The sequence below is a fragment of the Blennius ocellaris genome (genome assembly GCF_963422515.1).
Source record: "Blennius ocellaris genome assembly, chromosome: 24".
Lineage (NCBI taxonomy): Eukaryota > Metazoa > Chordata > Actinopteri > Blenniiformes > Blenniidae > Blennius > Blennius ocellaris.
In genome coordinates this window covers 4178459-4200138 of record NC_137673.1, presented here as the reverse complement: position 1 = coordinate 4200138, position 21680 = coordinate 4178459, and the positions used below count along the sequence as shown (strand labels likewise).

The 21680-nt window shown below is 46.6% G+C and overlaps 3 protein-coding genes across 4 annotated transcripts; 2 read left to right on the top strand and 1 right to left on the bottom strand.

Annotated features, from left to right (window-relative positions):
• Positions 1–410: 410 nt before the first annotated feature.
• On the top strand, positions 411–9860 carry kpnb3 (karyopherin (importin) beta 3). The gene is made up of 26 exons (XM_080519930.1): positions 411–538; positions 2374–2454; positions 3230–3422; positions 3548–3650; positions 3740–3836; positions 3922–4026; positions 4174–4296; positions 4409–4529; positions 4615–4702; positions 4876–4982; positions 5080–5204; positions 5291–5380; positions 5508–5681; positions 5787–6005; positions 6092–6175; positions 6262–6394; positions 6592–6713; positions 6815–6911; positions 7010–7182; positions 7270–7381; positions 7470–7525; positions 7618–7740; positions 7822–8041; positions 8116–8344; positions 8433–8574; positions 8655–9860. The coding sequence occupies exons 1-26, from the start codon at positions 461–463 to the stop codon at positions 8739–8741; spliced, it is 3282 nt and encodes a 1093-aa protein (XP_080376056.1). The 5' UTR covers positions 411–460; the 3' UTR covers positions 8742–9860.
• A 2007-nt stretch (positions 9861–11867) lies between these two features.
• On the bottom strand, positions 11868–18470 carry atg13 (ATG13 autophagy related 13 homolog). 2 transcript variants are annotated; one of them, XM_080520033.1, is made up of 18 exons: positions 18327–18470; positions 17259–17338; positions 17025–17105; positions 16789–16908; positions 16638–16684; positions 16326–16466; positions 16197–16237; positions 16002–16098; positions 15564–15665; positions 15152–15242; positions 14864–14962; positions 14437–14520; positions 14099–14208; positions 13853–13994; positions 13649–13726; positions 13465–13572; positions 13205–13333; positions 11868–13115 (listed from the first exon to the last, which is right to left on the bottom strand). In XM_080520033.1, the coding sequence occupies exons 2-18, from the start codon at positions 17325–17327 to the stop codon at positions 13038–13040; spliced, it is 1617 nt and encodes a 538-aa protein (XP_080376159.1). In that variant the 5' UTR covers positions 17328–17338; positions 18327–18470; the 3' UTR covers positions 11868–13037. The 2 variants fall into 2 exon arrangements, with proteins under 2 accessions (XP_080376159.1, XP_080376160.1); XM_080520034.1 differs by lacking the exon at positions 14864–14962.
• Positions 18471–18717: 247 nt separating this feature from the next.
• On the top strand, positions 18718–21419 carry harbi1 (harbinger transposase derived 1). The gene is made up of 7 exons (XM_080519798.1): positions 18718–18760; positions 19270–19435; positions 19657–19859; positions 19944–20031; positions 20113–20320; positions 20474–20649; positions 20744–21419. Exons 2-7 carry the CDS (start codon positions 19271–19273, stop codon positions 20942–20944), a joined length of 1041 nt encoding a protein of 346 aa, XP_080375924.1. The 5' UTR covers positions 18718–18760; position 19270; the 3' UTR covers positions 20945–21419.
• Positions 21420–21680: the final 261 nt, after the last annotated feature.

The window sequence follows — 21680 nt, the reverse complement described above, 5'->3', positions numbered from 1 at the left end:
TTAATAAAGTATTTTTATTCTATTATTTTTCTTTTAACACATGTCCAGCAATTTGGGAATTTAGAATGTCTCAATTTGATACTGAATGAAAGAAACATCAGTAGAGATACTTGATTAGATGACTTAAATTAAAGTATTCCGCTATTTTCCCTTCTAAAACGTTATGCGCGTTGTTTGTTGATGATGCGTCCCTGATGTCTGTGTAATAAACTCCCGCGCTTTAGTGATTCGCTGCTGACCAATCGGAGCGACGCATTCACTTTCAGGAATCGGATCGATCCAATCAGCGCAGAGAACCTAATGACGTACGCCCACCGCGGCGCTCTGAACCAATGAGCGGCAGGGAGCGTTGGTAAAAGTGACCAGTGGGAGCGCGGCAGCATTGTGTGACCGAAGCAGGCTCTGCCGGCTACATTTCGCCGCTTCTCCACCCGGCTGCTCCTTTTCGGATCTCACTGCAATGGCGGAACAGCAGCAGTTCTACCTCTTGCTGGGCAACCTTATGAGCCCTGACAACAACGCCAGGAAGCAAGCGGAGGTAACAGCGGGGGGACACCGTGGCCGTCTCCCGGGTGGACAAGCCGGGGGTGGTGGGGACCTGAACCGTTAGCACGGGTTAGCCCAAGCTAACCGCCTTCCGAGGTCTCGCGTCAGGCTCTGGAGCCCACGTGCGATGTGCGGCTGACACGGAGTTAACGGCTAGCTAACGCTAACTACAGCCACCGTGTTGCGTAGTTATGTGGTTATAACGCAGATACGAGCTCCGTTGTAACGCCGCGCGGCCCCACGCGCGCGCGCGCGTGCGGGGCTCGGTTGGCCCCAGCAGAGGGTGAAATGTGGCGATATGTTGGTAAAATCCACAGCTGACTGGGGGGTGGCGGCGGAGGGGGGGCCGCTGAAGTTAGACTCCCACTGGGAGCCTGCGCGTCAGCGTTTAAGGGAGAAGTTAAATGGAACTTAATCTATTCGGACGATGTTTTCACTGCTTATTTCATCTGTGGCCGCCGGTAGTTCGATCTGACGTCACTTGGGGACATTTGTCCATGTGTCTGAATAGTTTCAGGGGTTGGTGATTGATTTCACTGCAGGGATTTAAAACACGGGATTGGGTTTCATGCGGGAGTTGTCAGTAAATATGGAGCAAATGTTCTTCTTAAGAATATTATAAGCATCCATACGTGTGTCCGATCTTCAAATATCACTAAACACTGATTTAAACCCCCCCTTATCGCCCCCTTTTAGAAAGCCTCACGCCGGAGGCCAACTTTAGCCGGGCCAGTGGAGTGAAGGAAGTAGCATCTGGCTAAGTCGTTGCTAAAGTGCTGCTAGTTTCAGTTAGCCGCCAGGCTAGCGCAGATCACGGTGGCTTAAAGAATAAAGTGGTGAATCTCCGGGTGAAATGCGGACATCGACCCTGCGGGGTCGGTGGCCGTCAGGGGCGGAGCGGGAAGGGCTGTACGCGGGGCCAGTTCATTCATAAGGACGAGCTGGGCAGGCGGTACTGGTCCGGCGGCCTTTTAGTCGTTTCCATTGAAAGTCACTGCAAACACAACTATTTCAAACACACACTTCCTGTTCTGGTTTGTTTCGCCGTTGCCAATGGGGCTGATCGTGTCCCTCTCGCGGCCCGCGGACGCTCGCCCCGGGTTGTCCCCACACACAGTGGCTCTGTTTGGGCTGCGTCTCGCTGGCCTGTTCACTCTTTTGGCCCCTTAACATTTGCCTAATGTCGAGGCTCAGCATTGTTTCCACTTCTCTCCCCAGCAGCAGAGTTTTGGATGAGATGGTCCAGTCTTATCACCCCCCCCCCCCCCCCCCCCAGCAGTCAGCATTTTCTTTATGAAACACAGACTGTCTGCCGGGATGCTAAGCTCATTGGAATTCATCCTTTATTGAAACTCTTTTAGCCTGGCTCGCACAATAGGAATTGATCCTACTGTACAGGACCCAAACCCAGATTGTAATGACCAGACACAATGATTAACATTGGTAAGCGTCCAGATCTCTCCTTTACCGCAGTTTAAACCAATAATAAAGCACAGGTGCTGTGAGGTGGGCTTTGAGTTGTGAAGGTGTCTGCAGACTGAATGATGACTGAGTTGTCAATAGTCAGCAGGGAAGTTGGAGGAGATCTTGGGTGACTTGTGTTGAGAATGTACACAGCCGGTGGGTGAATACTGGAACAGATGAAGGCTTTGTAGCAGACAACTAACTTGAATGGCCTTTCGAGACTCGAGACTTGACTATTGGTCCTGCTGCATCTATAGCAGCTGCTGTAGCATTGCAGCCTTGTTCGCAAGGTTCTATTGCTTTGCTCCGGTAACACAACACCCACTGATGGAAGTTGTTGTCATCTTTGTTCTTTATTTGCAGGACACGTATGGCACAATCCCGGGCCAGACCAAGATCACGTTCTTGCTGCAGGCCGTCAGAGATGCGTCTGCCGCAGAGGAGGTTTGTACACGTCACGGTGTCTTTATTTACAGCATATCTGTCTGAGGAAAATGCCCCCCAAAAAATAAAAGTTGTAAGCTTTGATATCTATTTATACTCCTGCTATAAGTCACACCCTACAGGTTTCACAATTGCAGCCATAACAATCTATTAGTAACAAGCATTATTCCTGACTTGGGACTAAATGAGAGGAGAACATTAAAGTTTTTAGGCCAAATGTCAAGTTCGGGTCATGTTTTAATTTCATCCTCCATTATCGGGGGCCATCACTGAGACTGTTTGTCAGACATGCCATGTTTAGAATGCAGTGCCGTCACCACATGTGAGGCCGAACCGCAGCCTGACGGTCGTTGTGAGTCACACTTTGGCATTTGAGCAATTCATGTTTACGCTGAATTCCGCCTGTAGCCGGCGCTTTCTACGTCTTTTTACCTCGGGGCTGATATTTTTAGAGTTTTGAAACAGGAGCAGGCGGAGAGAGGTGCTTGGTCTGGGGAGAGAATGACTCGGCCGTTTTGAGATGCTGCCAGTCCGGTCGCCATGGTCTCGCTCTCATAAGAGTGACCACTGGCTGCAACCGTTCAGATCAGTAGTGTAACATTGTGCCGTTTGGCAGCAGGGTTGTTCACAAGTCTCAAAAAGCATCAGCGGGGAAATTGTCTTGAGAAACTGGTTGTATTCAAATGACCAAACAAGGCGGGGCCAGTCCTGTTGGATAAAGGTTGTTGATCTGGGTGTCAGTTGTGTTGAAGCCTGTTTTCTTTTTCCTGCGCAGGTCAAACAGATGGCGGCTGTGCTGCTGCGGAGGCTGTTGTCTTCATCCTTTGAGGAGATCTATCCAGGCCTGACCATGGAGATGCAGACAGCCATCAAGACCGAACTACTGACCAGCATCCAACAGGAGACCTCGCCAACCATCCGCAAGAAGGTCTGCGACATTGCGGCCGAGCTGTCTCGCAACCTCATTGGTAAACTTCTTCCTCAAAACTCTTCAATGTCAAAGTTTGGAGACTTAATTTATGTAATCTATAAATTGTCGTGTATTGTAATGCATTTACTGACGTGTGACATTGTGACCATAAATCTAATCTAGATGATGACGGGAATAACCAGTGGCCAGAGCTGCTCAAGTTCCTGTTTGACTCTGTGAACTCGGACAATGTTGGCCTGCGAGAAGCTGCTCTGCACATATTCTGGTGAGCTCCGGTTCCAAGCGGTCAAAGGATTCTGTGCATTTCTGCAGACGTACCGGCGGCTGATCGATGTACGTCTTGCTCCCTTCTAGGAACTTCCCAGGAATCTTTGGCAACCAGCAGCAGCATTACATGGATGTCATCAAGCGTATGCTCATGCAGTGCATGCAGGACCAGGCAAACCCACAGGTAATGATCACGAGGATGTTGCATGTGCAATGCAGAGTATCCAGATGGCAGCTCTTGGTTCATGTTTCTTTCTTTTTGAACCCAGATTCGCACCCTGGCGGCTCGGGCTGCAGCGTCCTTCGTTCTGTCCAATGAAACCAACACTGCTCTGCTGAAGCACTTTGCTGACCTGCTGCCAGGCATCCTGCAGGTGAGACTTCAGCACCGTGGCGCTCCAGTGTCGTCAGTCTGGCTTGATATTTGCTTTGGCGTTAAAAGTAAACTTTGATGTGCACGGGAGAGGTGCAGAAGAATTTTACCATCAGCAGCACTGACTGCATCCGTTTGTTGAAAACAGGTGATGAATGAGTCGTGTTACCAGAGCGATGACTCCGTGCTCAAGGCTTTAGTGGAAATTGCAGACACTGTACCCAAGTACCTGAGGCCTCACCTGGAGCCCACACTGCAGCTCTGTCTGAAGGTCGGTCTCACTTTTATAGCAAGAAGCCAAACCGGGCGCCTCAAGATGATTATACACGTGTTGTTGATATCTTCTGTAGCAGTGTGCTGACATTACTGCCCTCTGTCCTCAGCTGTGTGCCGACACAAACCTGACAAACATGCAGCGACAGTTGGCTTTGGAGGTCATCGTCACTCTGTCAGAGACGGCGGCGGCGATGCTGAGGAAGCACACCGCCATCGTAGCTCAGACTGGTGAGGACCATTTCCAGCTGCCTGCTCTTGGTTACACAGAGAGATGGGTGGGATCGTCCAGGTGACGGTATTATTGTGTTCCTAGTGCCCCAGATGCTGGCGATGATGGTGGACCTGGAGGATGATGAAGAGTGGGCCATGGCCGATGAGCTGGAGGATGATGACTTTGACAGGTGCAGTTACAATAAATGGGCTCAAGCCACTGAGTTTCCACTCATCAGGTCCTTTATTAAGGTTGAAACTTGAGGAGATTTTTGGCCCAAGTCTCTTTCACACGATATGTGATTCATTCTTGAATATTAGGTTTAAGAAATCTGTTTGACATGCTTGTTCTTGGTGTCATTAGCAATGCTGTGGCGGGAGAGAGCGCTCTGGACAGGATTGCGTGCGGTCTGGGAGGGAAGATCATCCTTCCCATGATCAAACAGCACATCATGCAGATGCTGCAGAACCGTAAGTGGATGTTGTGTGGCCGTCTTAGCCTTTTTGGGAAGTTACTTTTGCACACGCACAAGTTGATTTTGGCACCGACACTTACTTGTCTTCCCAGCTGATTGGAAGTACCGCCACGCTGGGTTGATGGCGCTGTCTGCCATCGGCGAGGGCTGCCACCAGCAGATGGAGGCCATCCTTCAAGAGATCGTCAGCTTTGTCCTCGTGTTTTGCTCCGACCCTGTAAGGAGAAGTTGTTTTAGGAAACATGCAGTGGATATCAAAGTAGTGTGCTGGATGGTTTCATTTGGTTTTCTGTGTCTCTACAGCATCCAAGGGTGCGTTACGCTGCCTGCAACGCTATCGGACAGATGGCCACCGACTTCGCTCCGACCTTTCAAAAGAAGTTCCACAATAAGGTATCTAACTTTTACATCTGTGGAAATACTTGTATTAGTTTTTGTTTAAAAAAAATGTGGTCAAATTGTTGAACTGCTTCAGAAACTTGATATAACCTCATTAAATTTTTTTTTTTTAATCTTTCAGGTAATCTCAGCCCTGCTTCTGACCATTGAGGACCAGAGTAACCCTCGGGTGCAGGCACATGCTGCTGCCGCCCTAATAAACTTCACAGAGGACTGCCCCAAATCTCTGCTCATCCCATATCTGGACAGTCTGGTGCAGCACCTTCACGTTATCATGGTCTCCAAGCTGCAAGAGGTGACCAAAAAAAAGGGGGGGGGGGTGTTAACGGTCGTAATTTCAGTAAATCTGCTCCACGTGCTCTTGTCCAGAGTCTTGAATGTGGCTGTTCTCCTCACTCAGCTGATCGAGAAGGGCACTAAACTGGTCCTGGAGCAGGTGGTGACGTCCATCGCCTCGGTGGCAGACACTGCAGAGGAGAAGTTTGTGCCATATTACGACCTCTTCATGCCCTCACTCAAGCACATCGTGGAAAATGCCGTGCAGAAGGAGCTCCGGTTGCTTCGTGGCAAGACGATCGAGTGCATCAGCCTCATCGGCCTGGCTGTGGGAAAGGAGAAGGTCCGTCTCTAACACCTCTGCATGGCAACGGTTTCACTCATAACTGGAGCGTTGTGGGGATTCACACTTTTCCTCTCTGTTCTCAGTTCATGTCGGACGCCTCTGCCGTCATGCAGCTGCTCCTCAAGACCCAGACAGACTTCAATGACCTGGAGGACGATGATCCTCAAGTATGAAGCCTGAAACAAGAGTTCAAACCAGCGGGTTTGTGGTTTCCTGCTCGGTCACGTAATGACTGTATTCCGTCTGTGCTCAGATCTCGTACATGATCTCAGCCTGGGCCCGCATGTGCAAGATCCTGGGGAAAGAGTTCCAGCAGTACCTTCCGGTGGTGATGGGTCCACTGATGAAGACGGCCTCCATCAAGCCTGAAGTGGCCCTCCTCGACAGTAAGTTACTGTTTGGCTCAGCAATGATTTTCTAATTGTTGTATAACAATATCTAATATTCCATGTTATCTGTACATTTTGGCAATGACGCTTTACGAGTTGACAAATATTGCAAATATTACTGGTCACATTTTAATTCTTAAAAATGGTGCATTTTGAGCAAAACCTAGCGAGAGTTGAAACCGTCTGTCTTGTAGCCCAGGACATGGAGAACATATCCGAAGATGACGGTTGGGAGTTTGTAAATCTGGGGGATCAGCAGAGTTTTGGCATCAAGACGGCCGGCCTGGAGGAGAAAGCCACCGCCTGTCAGATGCTGGTGAGCAGAAACACAGACGGGCAGGAATCTTCAATGTCGATGTCAAATATTTGTAGAGCATTGAATGATCAGTGACACTCCCTGCTTTGTCTGTCCGACAGGTTTGTTATGCCAAAGAGTTAAAGGAAGGTTTTGTGGAGTACACGGAGCAGGTGGTGAAGCTGATGGTTCCACTGCTTAAGTTCTACTTCCATGATGATATCCTTCTGTTGTGACTCATGAGACCCCAAAAAAGTTTTTTTTTTTTGTCAGAATCAAACTTTAACAGAAAGGGTTTGTTTCCTTAACCGTATCACGTGTGCGTGTGGCTGCAGCAGAGTCGATGCCGCTGCTACTGGAGTGTGCTCAGGTTCGAGGACCTGAATATCTCACCCAGATGTGGCATTTCATGTGCGACGCCCTCATCAAGGCCATCGGCACGGAGCCAGACTCTGACGTCCTGTCGGAAATCATGCATTCGTTCGCTAAGGTAGTGAGACCTTGATCGTTTTTGGAGGCCACTCCTGTGTGGCGCTGAGAGTTTGTGTTCTGACTGGACTGATGTTTCCGTTTGAAGTGTATCGAGTTGATGGGAGACGGCTGTTTGAACAACGAGCACTTCGAGGAGTTGGGCGGCATCCTGAAAGGAAAGCTGGAGGAGCATTTCAAGAACCAGGAGCTCAGACAGGGTGAGGTCACCGTATTAACCGTGGCTGCTTCCCGACTGCGCTGTGTAATGTTGCAACACGATCTTCACAAACATGTTGTGTGTCTCAGCCAAGAGACAGGATGAAGACTATGATGAGGAGGTCGAGGAGACGCTACAAGACGAGGTAACTCTCTTCCACCTCAGGGAAGGAAGGTCTGTGTGACGTGAGGAAAGTCTTACACTTGTGTCTTTTTCCTCCCCTTCTGTTGTGGTCAGGATGAGAACGACGTGTACATCCTGACCAAAGTCTCCGACATCCTGCACTCGGTGTTCAGCAGCTACAAAGAAAAGGTGCTGCCGTGGTTCGAACAGCTGCTGCAGCTCATCGTCCAGCTCATAGTAAGCAGCGTTTTCTAATTGAGCAACTCTTCATCCATGTTTTACTTTGACAGTTACTGACGGGTGTCGTTCTGTCCTCAGTGTCCCAACAGGCCGTGGGCGGACAGACAGTGGGGTCTGTGCATCTTTGACGACGTTGTGGAGCACTGCAGTCCCTCGTCCTTCAAGTACGCCGAGTACTTCCTCCGGCCGATGCTGCAGTCACTGTGTGACACCAGCCCCGAGGTCCGGCAGGCGGCCGCCTACGGCGTCGGCATCATGGCTCAGTTTGGAGGCGAGAACTACCGCCCATTCTGCACAGGTACATCCCGGCCCGTCCGTCTTCACTCGTCTTTCGGCGACGGTGTTGCGTCACCTGGTGTGTTCCCGTTGCAGAGGCGCTCCCGCTGCTGGTCAGAGTCATCCAGTCTGCCGACGCACGTGTGAAGGAGAACGTCAACGCCACGGAGAACTGCATCTCTGCTGTGGGTAAGGTCATGAGGTTCAGGCCAGAGTGCGTCAACGTGAACGAGATCCTCCCGCACTGGCTCGGCTGGCTGCCACTCAACGAGGACAAGGAGGAGGCCGCCCACACGTTTGACTTCCTGTGTGACCTCATTGAGAGGTAGGAGGCCATCTTCTGATCCCATCCATGAAGAATTAAAGATGGGAGAAGCTCCGTTTGACTGGGGTTTGTTTTGTTTTTTCCACAGCAACAATCCCATCGTCCTCGGACCGGACAACTCCAACCTTCCCAAGATTTTCCTCATCATAGCTGAAGGTGTGGCGAATGAGTCTGTCAAGTGTGAAGACCCCTGCAGCAAGCGGCTCGCAAACGTCATCCGCCAAGTGCAGGTGAGTCACGACCCACGTCCCGGAAACCCTGAAATGTGATTGGTAGTTGAGCCTGTGGGCTAACTACTGTCGTCCTCCAGGGCTCGGCCGGACTATGGACGCAGTGCGTGTCGACGCTGAACGAGGAGCAGCAGAAAGCCATACACAATCTACTGAATACTGCCTGAGTCTGCGCCCCCGCTCACCTCCCCGCTCTTCAAAAAGCCCATGAAGAAAAAATGTTGAGCTGCTGGATCTTCCTCCATACACTCCCTCTTCTTCCTGCTGCTCTGATCTGTAGTGTGTATGGACACTGGCTTCACCCCCCCCCCCCTCCACCCACACTCTACTTTGTAACCCCCTCCCACCTACAGCCGACTGGGGAAGCAGGTTGGACGTGAATGACAATGGACATTTGGCCCTCCACCTCTGAAGACTTTCACCCCGTACCCGAGGAAATGGGAATAAGACTTGTCCCTCCCTGTCTGACCGCTACATTTCCCGTGTCCAGACGTTCCCGGTCATCCCCCAATCTGTGATTTGTCTTGCCTGGGGGGGGGGCTCGTTCTCCAAGCCGCCCAACATGTACCCATTGGACAGTCGGGCTCCGAGGGGCCATAGTAGGGGAAGTGGGGACAGGACATTCTCGTGGACTGAGCAATTGAAAGACGTGAAAATGCACACTGGGCAATCACTGCCTGTCTCCTGTGAATTTTTTTTTTGTATTTTTTTTTTTTCTTGTACCCGGTGTTACCTGGGGGGGAAATTCCCTCTGTTTGCCTTAGCTCAGAGGGTATATTTCAAAGTAATGGCATGTTCGTTAAGTGGCTAACTCTAGAAAATATACATAGTTAGGAATAAAATGTCCATCATCGCTGTCTGGGAGAGGTAACAATGATTTTAAGCAGCTTTCCTCCATAGCCTTTCAGACTGCTCACAGGGAAAAATGTTTGAACGGTTCACAGCCTCTATTAGGTAGCAGCATAACGGCGGGGGGCTCTTTGAAAAGAGTGCTTTAATATGTAGTCAGTCATAGCCATGAAGTGTGTGTGACACGTTGGAGGAACATGAATTGTAGAATATCTGTCAGAGGAGTGCTTCCTTAACTGTCTATGGTTTTGACCCTTTGCAGTCCTGCAGGTATGTGATGGAATTCCAGAAAATACAAACAATAAAACTACATTTGAGAATTCTCAAATGTCTTCTCTTTGATTTCCACGTTAAAGTGCTATCGACACACCTGTTTACATCTGTAAATACTGGATGAACATTGTGAACAATTTACAAATGGCAAATTAAATTTAAAGTTTTCATCACCAAACAGAAAAAAATGACTTGTTATTCATTTTGTCAGTTATTTAGTCACTCAATCTCATCACTAACTTATCCCATTTAAACAGGTTACACTTTTTGTGGATCTTAGACATAAATGCATTTATCATTAAACAAGTAGGATTCTTAAGTTTCAACTGTAGTTATCAGTTAGTTTTTGTCAGCTACTTTATATTTTATTCTTTGTCCCATGTGAATAAGCTTTAATATCACATTTAGTCTCTTATTTGTTTTAGCCAATAATTTGTGATAACCCAAGATTACATTACAATAACTGAATCTTTCATCCTTTTGATAGGAAATAAAAGGATTAAAACCCTCACATTATTCTGACGGTACCAATTTTAAATAATATATCCTGACATGGGCCGTGATCTGATAAATCTGCAAGTTTATTTCTCACAAAAATAATTGCATCAGACACTCCATTTACCACAAATCTTCCTGGGCTGTTGGTCTCTGGCGTCCCCTCTGGATCATTGGTCCTGAAGTCACGATGTCCATCAAGTCTCTGCTCCTTCCTGGATGGTCTGTTAGCAGGTCCATGTTGAATCTGGAACACAAATGATACCGTGTCAGGACAGATGCACATCAGGAAATCAAGCTGTTTAATTATAGGAAGGTCTGAGGTGCTCCTGTGCATCTTCAACCTCAGACTGCAGAGGATGTCGGTTCTTTGGAAGACCTGTGTTGTGCCCGTCCCTAAGACGCTGCACCATAAGGAACTAATCCACTTGACCTGTGGCCTTGACCTCCCACTTAATGAAGATCCTGGAGAGGATCATCGTGAACCATCTCAGACCTCTTATGGACCCCCTGCAGTTCGCATCCTGTATCACCTGGAGAACTCGGGATGCCCCGACGTCTCCAGTGCAGTATGTGATCCTATAAGGCTGCGCCTCTGATGTGGTGGTCTGCAGTACAGGAGTTCCTCAGGGCACTGTGCTCTCTCCCATCCTCTTCTCCGACTTCTGTCAGAACACGGACAGCTGCCACCTTCAGAAGTTCACTGATGAGCTCAACAATAAATCACCTGGACCACCAATAGAGACCCCCTGTACAGCCACAGTCCAGGAAGGAGTGTGACCACAGGTCACTCATACCTGCTACTGTGACTCTGTGCAAATACCACTGTCTTGCCACTGCTGAACACTGAATACTGTAAATATTACTGCGACAACTATGTGCACCCCCCCCCCCCCCCCCCCCCCCCCATCTTGTGTATTTTATCTCCTATAATTCTATGCATATTTATATTTACCTTTTATTCCCCACGTGCAACTATCCTGTCTTTAACTATTTGTTAAGTTGCTCTGACTCAATTTCCCCATGTGGGATTAATCAATATGTATCTAAATATTTCCAAACAAAAAAATGGGATTTCTACTTCTGTTAAATGTTTTTTTTTTTTTTACTTTTCTTTGTAACTATTTCAACGTTTTCTGTTAAAACTACCTCAACCATGAGTGTTTTCCACAGGGTAGCTTTAAATAGTTGTCCCGATCGTTTAATTAAACTTTTATAAGTTTCACCTTGAAGCTGCACGCTAACACATGCGAGGCTAACGTAACAACAAACAGCACTCATACGGCTCAACATTACGTTGAATTCTTTCAAAAACTAGTACGACAAAAACATTTTTTTCTTACCTGGATTTCTGTGTTGAAGTTTCAAATGTATCTGCAGGTTTGTTCTGGTTTTTCTTGCGGTCTTGTCACCGCAATTCACCCTTTTCGCTAAAAAGACAATTTCTGATTGAAATAAAAATAAAATAAATAAACACATCATTCCTCCTCTTGAAAAAAAATGTTATTTTTTCCAGTTTTGATCAGATCGAGCAGACTTTCGACGTTATTTACCAAATCTGAACCTTTTTTGATAAACATTTTCTTCTTCAGACTTAATCTGTCACACCTGTGAACACACACCACCACCATCTAGTGGCCAAAGTGTGAGTTGCACCCAGTTCACAACAACAGATCGTTGGCAGAAACCAGAGCAGCCATGCTTTATTTTTGACATCTACAACAACAGAAAAAAAAGATCAAAATTAAAGCTTTTCAACCAACAGTCATGGATTGTTTCTTGTCACCATCTCCTGACATCTGGACATGTTTTCCCCACAATATAATATGTGAGCGCCAATCTTTCTGGAAACTAATGTGAGCTAATGAATATGTATTGCAATAAACCCCTGCTGCCTTCCTGAAAGCGAGCTTTTGATGGAAGTGGTGCTGATTTGACTGTGTGGTTATTTTGCTGCAGCCGTGCTCCAGAAAAATTACCAGGTGTCATTAGATGAACCAAATTAAGGTGGCGTATAACTACAGAAATAATGGGTTTATCTCAAGGATGCTGCTTTAATCTGGTGTACTTCTACAATTAATTACTTTAGCATGGAGACGTGTCTTTCCTGTACAAATGAGGGCTGCAGTTTATTTGCTTTGAATTCCAGACGGGGTCCTCCGCAAACAAGCCGATATCCCCAGACCCGCTGGGAAACACCTGGCCCAGGACTGTAAGGAGGGCAACACTGTAAGGCCATGTTCAACTTTTCCCCCCCTCAAGACCAGCGTTTGATGATGACACTTCAGAAGAAAGAGCATCGGGTTCAAGACAACCAAAACCAAATCGGTTTGACTTCTCAGGCAACATCATCCATGTTTCACCTTCAGCTCGGATATGATTGGAAAGGCCATGATGTGGTGGAAACCTTCTCAGGCAGGAAGCAAGGGGGGAGAAAGGGCGGGTTGTAGTTCAATCAAAATATCACAAATGTGATCAGTGTCCTTGGATTTGCACGTCTGCCTGAAGTGACAGAAATCCCCTGTGGTGTTCTGATTACATTGATGACATGAACTTTTCCGCACAGAAAATAGATTTTGAGACCAGAGGAGGATGTGTGTGTGTGTATGTGTGTGTGTGTGTGTGTGCTCCAGTGTCAGAGATAATACAGTATTTACAGTGAGGTGGATGAGCTGTACAGAATGGAGAGGAAAGTATTGGACACATGGTGATTTAGTCTGAGTGTTTTTCACAGGACAAACTACAACAGAGCCTCCGGTCGACCTGCGTCTGCGTCGCATTCATTTTAGTGTATATTTTCTCACAGAAAGTCCCACTCTTCTCTCTTCCTCCGTCGTCACTCTGATCTACTGAAGCATGTCTACAAAAGCGTCAAACTCGTCGATGTTCTTCTCATAGACGCGCAGTTTCTCTGGCAGCGAGTCCTGCAGAGGGAGGACATGAATCAATGTTCCTACTGTACGGAGAGGCTCGGTAAGAGTGACATGTTTTAGGACAGAAAAAGTTACGCTACCAGGTCTTCGGCCATCGACTGCGAGCTGACATTAAGCGAGAGGCTGGCCAGCTGTGGAGGGTTCTGAAACTCTCTGTAGAAAGTGCCCAAGTCCATCGGCAACAGGTCGTCTTTCGAGAAGGCTGGACGCTACGCACAGAGACACACGCCATTTAACACGGGCACCGATTCAATGTTACGACTGATCGTTTACTGAGACCGATTTGAGTTATGGGTTGATAACTAGATGGGAAAACTCAGGTAAGTATGAAAGTACATACAAAATCAACCATGACAAAATCGTCCTGCTGCCCCGATCCCTCTGAGCTCTCAGAGTGGAGGCTGGCCTGCAGGGGCGACGGGCAGGGAGGGGAGTCAGGAGGATGCACCTGAACCAAAACACAACACTTGAGCATACACCAAGCATGCAGTGGGTGTGTGTGTCCACAATAATGCTCAAGTTACCAAGGGATCGTTGTCGTCCGACTCCAGGATTCGAGGAATTAATGCGGCGAATGGCACGTCCAGACTGGATGCTGTGATCTACACACACACACACACACACACACACACACACACACACACACACACACACACACACACAGGTTCAGGATACATGGAGAAAAAAGTAGTGATCCATCTGAAAAAGTCCAGAGTCAAGCTATTTACCTGTGTGCTGGGTTTATTAACAAAGGCTCCGACCTTCCGTGTGAATGTGTTGAGAAACTCTATTGGATCGGAAGGAGAAACGCTCCTCCTGCCCTCGTCCCTCCTCCCCTCGCCGCTCTGCGACAGGCCGTCGTCTTCGCCACTGCGGACGTTTCGGACACAGGAAGGACGAAGCTTCGGGTGAGTACGGCGCAAAATCTTTTCACTGCGGGAGAAGTCTGGTAAAACCTTCCTTGTGATCAATACCTGCTGCTGGGCGTGTTGGCAGCAGGATCCACGGTCAGATGAGCGTCGGCGGCGTGCTGTGGGTGAACGGGAGCCAACGTTACGCCGCCCTCCTTCCCAGCATGCAACACCTGAAAAGGGAATGAGAACCATCAAGTTAGAGACCCTCTCAGTACATATATGGCAGTTTAAAGTGTGTGGTGGTCTAAGCTTGCAGCGGATTACTTGAAGTGTTCTGTGACATGCGAGATGGGAAAATAAATGGCTCCACTAACGCAGGGGAACAGATCTGAGACACTGATGTGTCCTTCACGTCTGCTGTGGGGAATGAATGAGGCGGCGGCTGACTGGTGCGTCACCTGGTTCAGATTGGCAGCAGGGTGACAAAGTTCTGCTGCTCCGACTGGAGCTGGAGGCTGATAGGACAACCTGGAGGCGTACAGCTGGAGGGAGACACACAGGAGGTCACCATGACAACCCACCGAGGAGGAAGAGGGAACGGCCCAAGTCGTACGGCCTCACGTACGTGAGGGACACGGCGATGCCGGGAAGTGAGGGTTGCGTCTTTACAATGGGTCACACGCTGAGGAGCACGTGAGATGGATGATGGGGTGAAGAGCGGCAGACTCAAACTACAGCGCGTGAAGGCGAGCAGTTCATTTACGCACAGCTGGTGGAAACGGACGGGGGGACGGACGCATGAAGGTATAAATGGAAAGTGTGAGGGGACAGCGCAGCTCCTCTCACACACTCAACACACGCTTTCAAAGGCCAGAGGAAACTCACAGTGTGAGTGACCAGTCCAGGAGCCGCTGGAAGCTGCAGACTATCCAGGGGGAGGGGCTTGGACAGTTTAGAGGGCGATGGACTCAGTGTACACACACACTGACAGAACGAAGGCACACACACATAGAAGAGTTGAGGTCAGATCAAGACAACAGCAAGGTAAAAGGACAGGGAGAGAAAAAAAGAGAGAACGTAAAATGAAAAACCAGAAAGGAAGTGAAGAAAAGAAAGTTACGGGATTGAAAAAAAAAGGAGGCAGGTGGGGCGAGTGAGGGAGCGTCCTGTTACCTGAGAGGGAGGGGAGGTGGAGAAGGAGGTGGTGCACACCTCCTGCGAGTCCTGCACTCCTGCAAATGCTCCATCCTCATCATCTGGGGCTCTACACACACACACACACACACACACACACACACACACACACACACACACACACACACACACACACACACACACACACACACACACACACACACACACACACACACACACACACACACACACACACACACACACACACACACACACACACACACACAGGATAACTCATTACTGTAGTTTTAAATCATACTTCAAATTAGGGCAGAAAAAAGCCACATTTCTCCACAGTGTGAAACAAAGCTGAGTACTTGACTGGCGCTGTGACAAAAACGGCATTAGCGTTAGAAACTGGACACACACGCCTGAAGTCTCTGAAAGGCACCTGTAGTTGCAGGGCTGTCCCATGTTTGCAGGACGCTGTCCAGGAGGATCCACAAAGTGGTCCACAATGATCCCCATGATCGGAGCCGACCGCTCAAACTGCCTGCAGGAGGAAAGGCGAAGCCAGTTTGTTGGATACGTTCATTAGACTGTATTACTTTGTGATAAAAGTTCAGATTCCATCAAATATGCGTCTGTGTAAATAATGCAGACAGATGTGGTGATGGGCTATGTTGGTGAACTGTGAGTGGTGTGATTGACTCCGATTGAGAAAACCACTGGCGTCAGTGTACACTGATGTTTCAGATGTGACATTTAAATTTGACTGGAGACAGTGGAAAAGAGGAATCTCGGGAGTTTGACACCTCATTTCATGGTGTTTCTTTACACAGACTTGTGAGACGTTGCCCATTGCCCATAAAAGCCTTTCTGACGATACCTGTTGGACATGAATGCCAGGTTGGTGCGGTAGGCACAGGAAAGTGTGACTGTGCCTACCGGTGTGCCCACGACTCCGACACGCACACTCTGAAACCCTTCAAAATAAAAACAAGACACATCCTTAATCGGGTTTCCGCGGAGTGAAACAGAAGAAAAACAAAACCCACACAAGGTGGTGCTGTGTTGCAGTTACCTTCTCCCAAGCCATTGAGCTGGACTTCACCAAAGTAGATCCTGAAAGGAAGAGAGACAGAAATAAGAGGACACGTGGATAATATGTCAGGCGTTCTGAGAAAAGAGTCCAGCCAACAGCACAGCTCACCTGTATAAAATGACATAGTCGTGGCCCTGCTTTCTGGACAGTTTATAGGCAGGTGTGACTCTGGTGATGGCCAGCAGAGACTTCAGGAGGACAGACAGACGATTATAAACAGTGTACGACACCTTGATGTCCTTATCGCACCTGGAGGACAGACAGGAAACACAGACTCATCTCAATTGTGGCATTTTAAACAAAAGCTAACTTAAAATTACACATTTATATGCAACATGTGTAAGATCGCCAATTTGGGCTCAGTTGATCTTCAGCATAAAGGACAGGATTGAAGACTTTCTACACTCAAAATCAACTCACTTTTCATTCATTTCCAAGCACCATGTTTCTAATTCCATCGAGTCACCCTGAGGAAGGCAGGCAAACACAGCAGAAATTGATTTGGATGTTCTAAATTCATAAAAAAAAAAAACCAGTACAGATGTTTATTTATTCTTTTTTTTTTTTTTACCTCTGATGTCTTCAGGGATATCTCGACGCACATGGAGCGTCCGATGCCTGGAAGCTGGCCAGCCAGAGCTTTCTTAGCTTCATGAGTGACCTCTGGAATGTCTTTGATGGCCAAATTAAACTGGAAGGAAAATAATAATAATAACTAAAAACTAAAATTCTACATATGTGTGACCAGCTCCAGTAAAAGTTTAAAGCAAGTGCTTGGTAAAGGAGAAAGAAGAACCACGTTGTTACCCAATCAGAGCCAGTCGGCGACGACGATGAGCGAGTGCAGATCTTCTCACCGAGGCGAGCTTGGACTATCACCTGGACAGTCTGCAGGTTTACAAATATTTTTTTTATAAAAAGCCATTTAAAAAATACACTTTTTAACATTCTACATTTAAACTTTGAATCATCACACAAAAAGCCCAGACAGTAAGGTGCCATCAGATCAGCCGCAGAAACAAGAAGTCAGCAGTTCCTTACCTTCAGTGCAAAGAACTTAATGAATTTGTCTAAATCTTTTTTATCCTGGGGGCTGAGGTCACTGTCCATGCTGCCACGACCTGCAATCACACCAAATCACCAGTGAGAAACATCTTAAATGATGTTTTTATAATCACAATTATTAAAATAAAATTTTAAAAAGGGACCGTTTTTGAGTTGTGTCACTGCACTTAAGTGCAAAACTATCCAAAGTGTTTCTTCTCAATGCCAAAAATAGCGACGATTCAATAAGATTTGCAAGTCATTCTGCGTGTATTTGTTGACATTTAACGCATCATCTAAACATTTGGGGGGATTTTGGTTGGGTTTGTAAACACGACCAATGACATACATGAGAATCAGGAAGCAGGATAATTTGAAATTTGATTTTTAAAATTTTGGAAGAGGTTAGATTTAAATACATTTGACTTTTTCCAACCTCATTTACGAGATGTTGAACTTAGATATATCTAAGAAGTACCTGTAGTCTGATCCTGATGTCCAGATAGGCGAGTGCACACTTGGATATAGATTATTTATTTTGTGTATATGCATTTTCATGAACTATAACCTTCTCGGCTCAACTTTCGTTGGCGATGGCAACAATATTAATAGTAGCATGATATGAAAAAATCAAAACAATGTCAAGTTGGTTAGAAATGCGAACGATCCTGATTAGAAGTGTGATGCTTTATTTATCAGCTTCTAACTAGAAGCAATTGCAAACAAAACAAGTACGATGTCGATATACATTATGAAGAAAAACACAAGTTTATACGTCACCGACTTAGCAAGTGTCGAGGCTCATGTAGCAAAATGGGCCTCCACGTTTACATTAAACTGCCTGCGTCAGATTTCGAAGTCATTCAAACCTACAGGACACTGACAGCCACTTGTAGTGGCCCTATAAACTTACTTCCCCACGTTAAAACAGAAACCGTAGCGTATTTCCGCGTACATCCCTCAATATTCAACAAAACGCTGAGACTCGCGTTAGCCTGTGGCTAATGCTAACCAGCTGGCCAGATAACGTGTGCCTCAACAACTGCACGAAGCGGCCGGACTTACATCAGATGATCGCCAAACGATGAAGGTTTTAGTTAGATGAAGATGGGCTCAATTTAGGCGGCGAACAGCTTCGTGCTGCATACACATGTGTAACGTTTAATTCAGACGACAAGAGCGTAAACAGACACTTCTCTGTTTACCTTCCCCATGTCTGTCGACGTGTTTGGATAGCAGTCGTTCAACACACGCACTTTCCCGTCACGCGGTTGTAAAAGTATGTCAAACTTAACGCCGGGATGATTCTTAAAAATATTACTTTAGAAAATACAACCTTACATTTATGAGCGGGAAAATGTATCTTATTATTATTTTTAACTTGATAAACACATAAAATCTATTTTATTTCCGTGTGTCGAATCTGCGCCTCAAGTAAACGCTGCATGTTCCTGCGGTTTGTTTTGGTTGATCAATGCTACAGCAGCACTTCTTTAAAGGTATGCATTTTCGTCTTAGTAAAACCTATGGAATTGCGTATGGTTGTCATTTGGTTTGCAGTTCTCCTGCAACATGTTTTGCACGACTTATGTGCTGCAACAATAATCGCCTTTATTAAAATACGCTGCAAATCAAGGCAATGTGATGCTAGCTAGCACATTGGCTACACGAGAGTGAGTTACACAGTTATAATAGTAAACATAGTTTGAATGGGTTCAGCATTCTCAAAAGTTAATCCAAACCCTCAGGTTGAATAGGTTTGATGAAATCACAAGTGATGTAAATGATCCAAAGCATGAATCAGGTTTGTTAAATTGAATGCCCATTTCTACATTTTTACAATAATACTAGTTATTGCCACCTTCTGAAATATCCCTTCTAAATCATTACAATGCCTGAATTTGTCCCTCAGAAACGATTGAATATCATTGATTAGTTAATGTAAAAATGTAAGAAAATGGATGTATGTTAGCTTTATGTAAATGTATTCTCCTTCCCTCCTCCTCAGCATGGCCATTCCCATAGCTATCCTGGACTGTGACCTTCTCTTACATGGCCGCGGACACAAGACCCTGGACCGCTTCGATCTGGACTTGGTGTCAGATGATTTCCTCCTCACTCAGTTTGGGTTTCCCAGAGATTTTATTCTCTACCTGGTGGAGCTACTCAGAGAGGTATGGGAAATACATGTCACTACACAAAAGAGCAAAAGTAAAGTGGAATAAATAAACTAAATTATCTTGAATCTATGAGATAAACTGTGATACTATGGGTACAAACACAGAGAAGGAAAAAGTAAAATGTATTTTGACATTTACATCATTATATTAAGCTTTTCCAGTGTGTTTTCAATAGTTATTCAATCTTTGTTGTGTTTTTCTTTTCTGGGCGTTAGGCTCTGTGTCGGCGGACCCAGCGGTCCAGAGCCATCAGTCCTGAAGTTCAGGTGTTGGCTGCCTTGGGCTTCTACACGTCCGGGTCGTTCCAGACTTCTATGGGGGACACGATCGGTATCAGTCAGGCGTCAATGTCGAGATGTGTGTCCAATGTGACGAGAGCGCTGGTAGAAAAAGCTCCTCAGTTCATCACTTTCAACAGGTAGAATCCAGTGTCGTCATCACATGCAGGTCAAAGATATCAGCGAGAAGTCGAGAAATGATAAGAGTAATGTCTTTCAAACAGAGATCCGTCCTACAAGGAGCAGTCTTTTCAGGAGTTTCAGAGAGTTGCAGGATTTCCACAAATCTTGGGAGTATTGGACTGTGTTCAGGTGAATTACTTACCACTGCAGATGTGTGTCCAGCTGTCAATTTCTACAGGCGGTAACTTTTTCTTACACTTTCTTTGCCAGGTTGCTATCAAAGCTCCAAACAGCGAAGACTCGTCGTACGTGAATAAGAAGGGCTTTCACTCCGTGGCCTGTCAGCTGGTTTGTGATTCCAGGGGTTTGTTGCTGAGTGCAGAAACACACTGGCCAGGCGGCCTGCAGGACACCGTCGTTCTGGAGAGATCTGCTCTGTACGAACAGCTGCAGGACACCAAGGAGGGCTGGCTGCTGGGTGAGACAGTTTTAGATCACACGTTTCAAGTGTGCGAAAATCCCCAGCTTTTGTGTTCCGCTTCAGATTTTCAATCACCACATCGAGGTTCATTATTTTGTCATTGATAAGTTTGGGCTGTTGAAGTCAAGCAGTTCTCTCTCTCTCTCCCAGGCGATGGCCGTTACCCTTTAAAGAAGTGGTTGATGACGCCGGTGGACTGCCCAGAGTCTCCTGCAGAGCTTCAGTATAATCTTGCCCACACGGCCACACATGAGATTGTTGACAGGACCTTCAGAGCCATCCAGACCAGATTCAGATGTTTAGACAGCAGCAAAGGATACCTACAGGTCATTTATATACAGGAGCTTTTGAAGCACTTAAAATTGCAACAGTAATAATAATCCGAGGACACCTGGTTCACTCCTCCTCTCCTGTGTGCAGTACTCTCCAGAGAGGAGCTCGTCCATCCTGTTGGCCTGCTGCGTCCTCCACAATGCCTCGCTGCAGTTGGGATTAGACGCCTGGACTCTGGAGAGGACGGAGCCCCTGGAGCAGCCCAAAGGCCTCGACCAGAGGCCCGAGGACCGCGACAGCCAGGCGGAGGAGCTCCGAAAACAGATCATACTCAAACACTTCAGCTGAACCTGCGCGGCGTCACGTCACAGTGAAACATCACAACATGGGAATCATTCAAAAGTCCCATCTGAAGCAAGAAGAATCCTCGGACACGATGGTGCTGATGCAGTTTTTTAATATTTTGCTGGTTTCTATTCTACTTGACTATACTACGATAATATAGTTATATACGGATTAACATGCAAGATGCTATACAACAACAAACCCAGACAACAACACACTTCAAATGACTCGACCCCCAGGAAAGAGCTTCATTATTCCCTCAGAACATTCAGAAATTATAGAGGTGGAAAAATCAAGCACCTTCTGGTGTTTTACAACGATTCAAACTGTGTGGAAAAAAACCCTCAACCATCCCTCCCCAGAAAACCATCACTTTCCCCCAACAAATGATTCCACAGGTTAAAATCTTGGACACAATACAAAAGAAAAACAAGGCCCTTATTTACAAGAACTGCCCGTTACATTGTCATTGTTTTTTTTATATACACTGGTGAATTATGGGTAGGAATGACAGGATGATTGTGCAACGGGCTGCTGTCATGTGTTTGTGTAAAACAAATGATACAAACATGATTTAGAAAAACAACCAAAAATGTCACATCTGCTAATTGTTTGGAGGTTTTTGAAAAAAAAAAAAAAAAAAAAAAAAGGTTCTTCAACTGGGTGAATAAAAAAAGTTATATTTTGAGAGACTTAAGTGACATTTATGAGTTTTTCAAGGAATATTGAAGTTTTTTTT

Coding starts and splice junctions, on each gene's coding strand:
- atg13 (XM_080520033.1), bottom strand. CDS start 17,327: ATGGACAGTGACCTCAGCCCCCAGGATAAAAAAGATTTAGACAAATTC. Junction 16,238..16,325: donor GACTATGTCATTTTATACAG/GTGAGCTGTGCT, acceptor TCTTCCTTTCAG/GATCTACTTTGGTGAAGTCC. Junction 13,573..13,648: donor CGGACGACAACGATCCCTTG/GTAACTTGAGCA, acceptor GTTTTGGTTCAG/GTGCATCCTCCTGACTCCCC.
- kpnb3 (XM_080519930.1), top strand. CDS start 461: ATGGCGGAACAGCAGCAGTTCTACCTCTTGCTGGGCAACCTTATGAGC. Junction 4,027..4,173: donor TGCTGCCAGGCATCCTGCAG/GTGAGACTTCAG, acceptor TGTTGAAAACAG/GTGATGAATGAGTCGTGTTA. Junction 7,526..7,617: donor AGGAGACGCTACAAGACGAG/GTAACTCTCTTC, acceptor TGTTGTGGTCAG/GATGAGAACGACGTGTACAT.
- harbi1 (XM_080519798.1), top strand. CDS start 19,271: ATGGCCATTCCCATAGCTATCCTGGACTGTGACCTTCTCTTACATGGC. Junction 19,436..19,656: donor TGGTGGAGCTACTCAGAGAG/GTATGGGAAATA, acceptor TCTGGGCGTTAG/GCTCTGTGTCGGCGGACCCA. Junction 20,032..20,112: donor GAGTATTGGACTGTGTTCAG/GTGAATTACTTA, acceptor TTTCTTTGCCAG/GTTGCTATCAAAGCTCCAAA.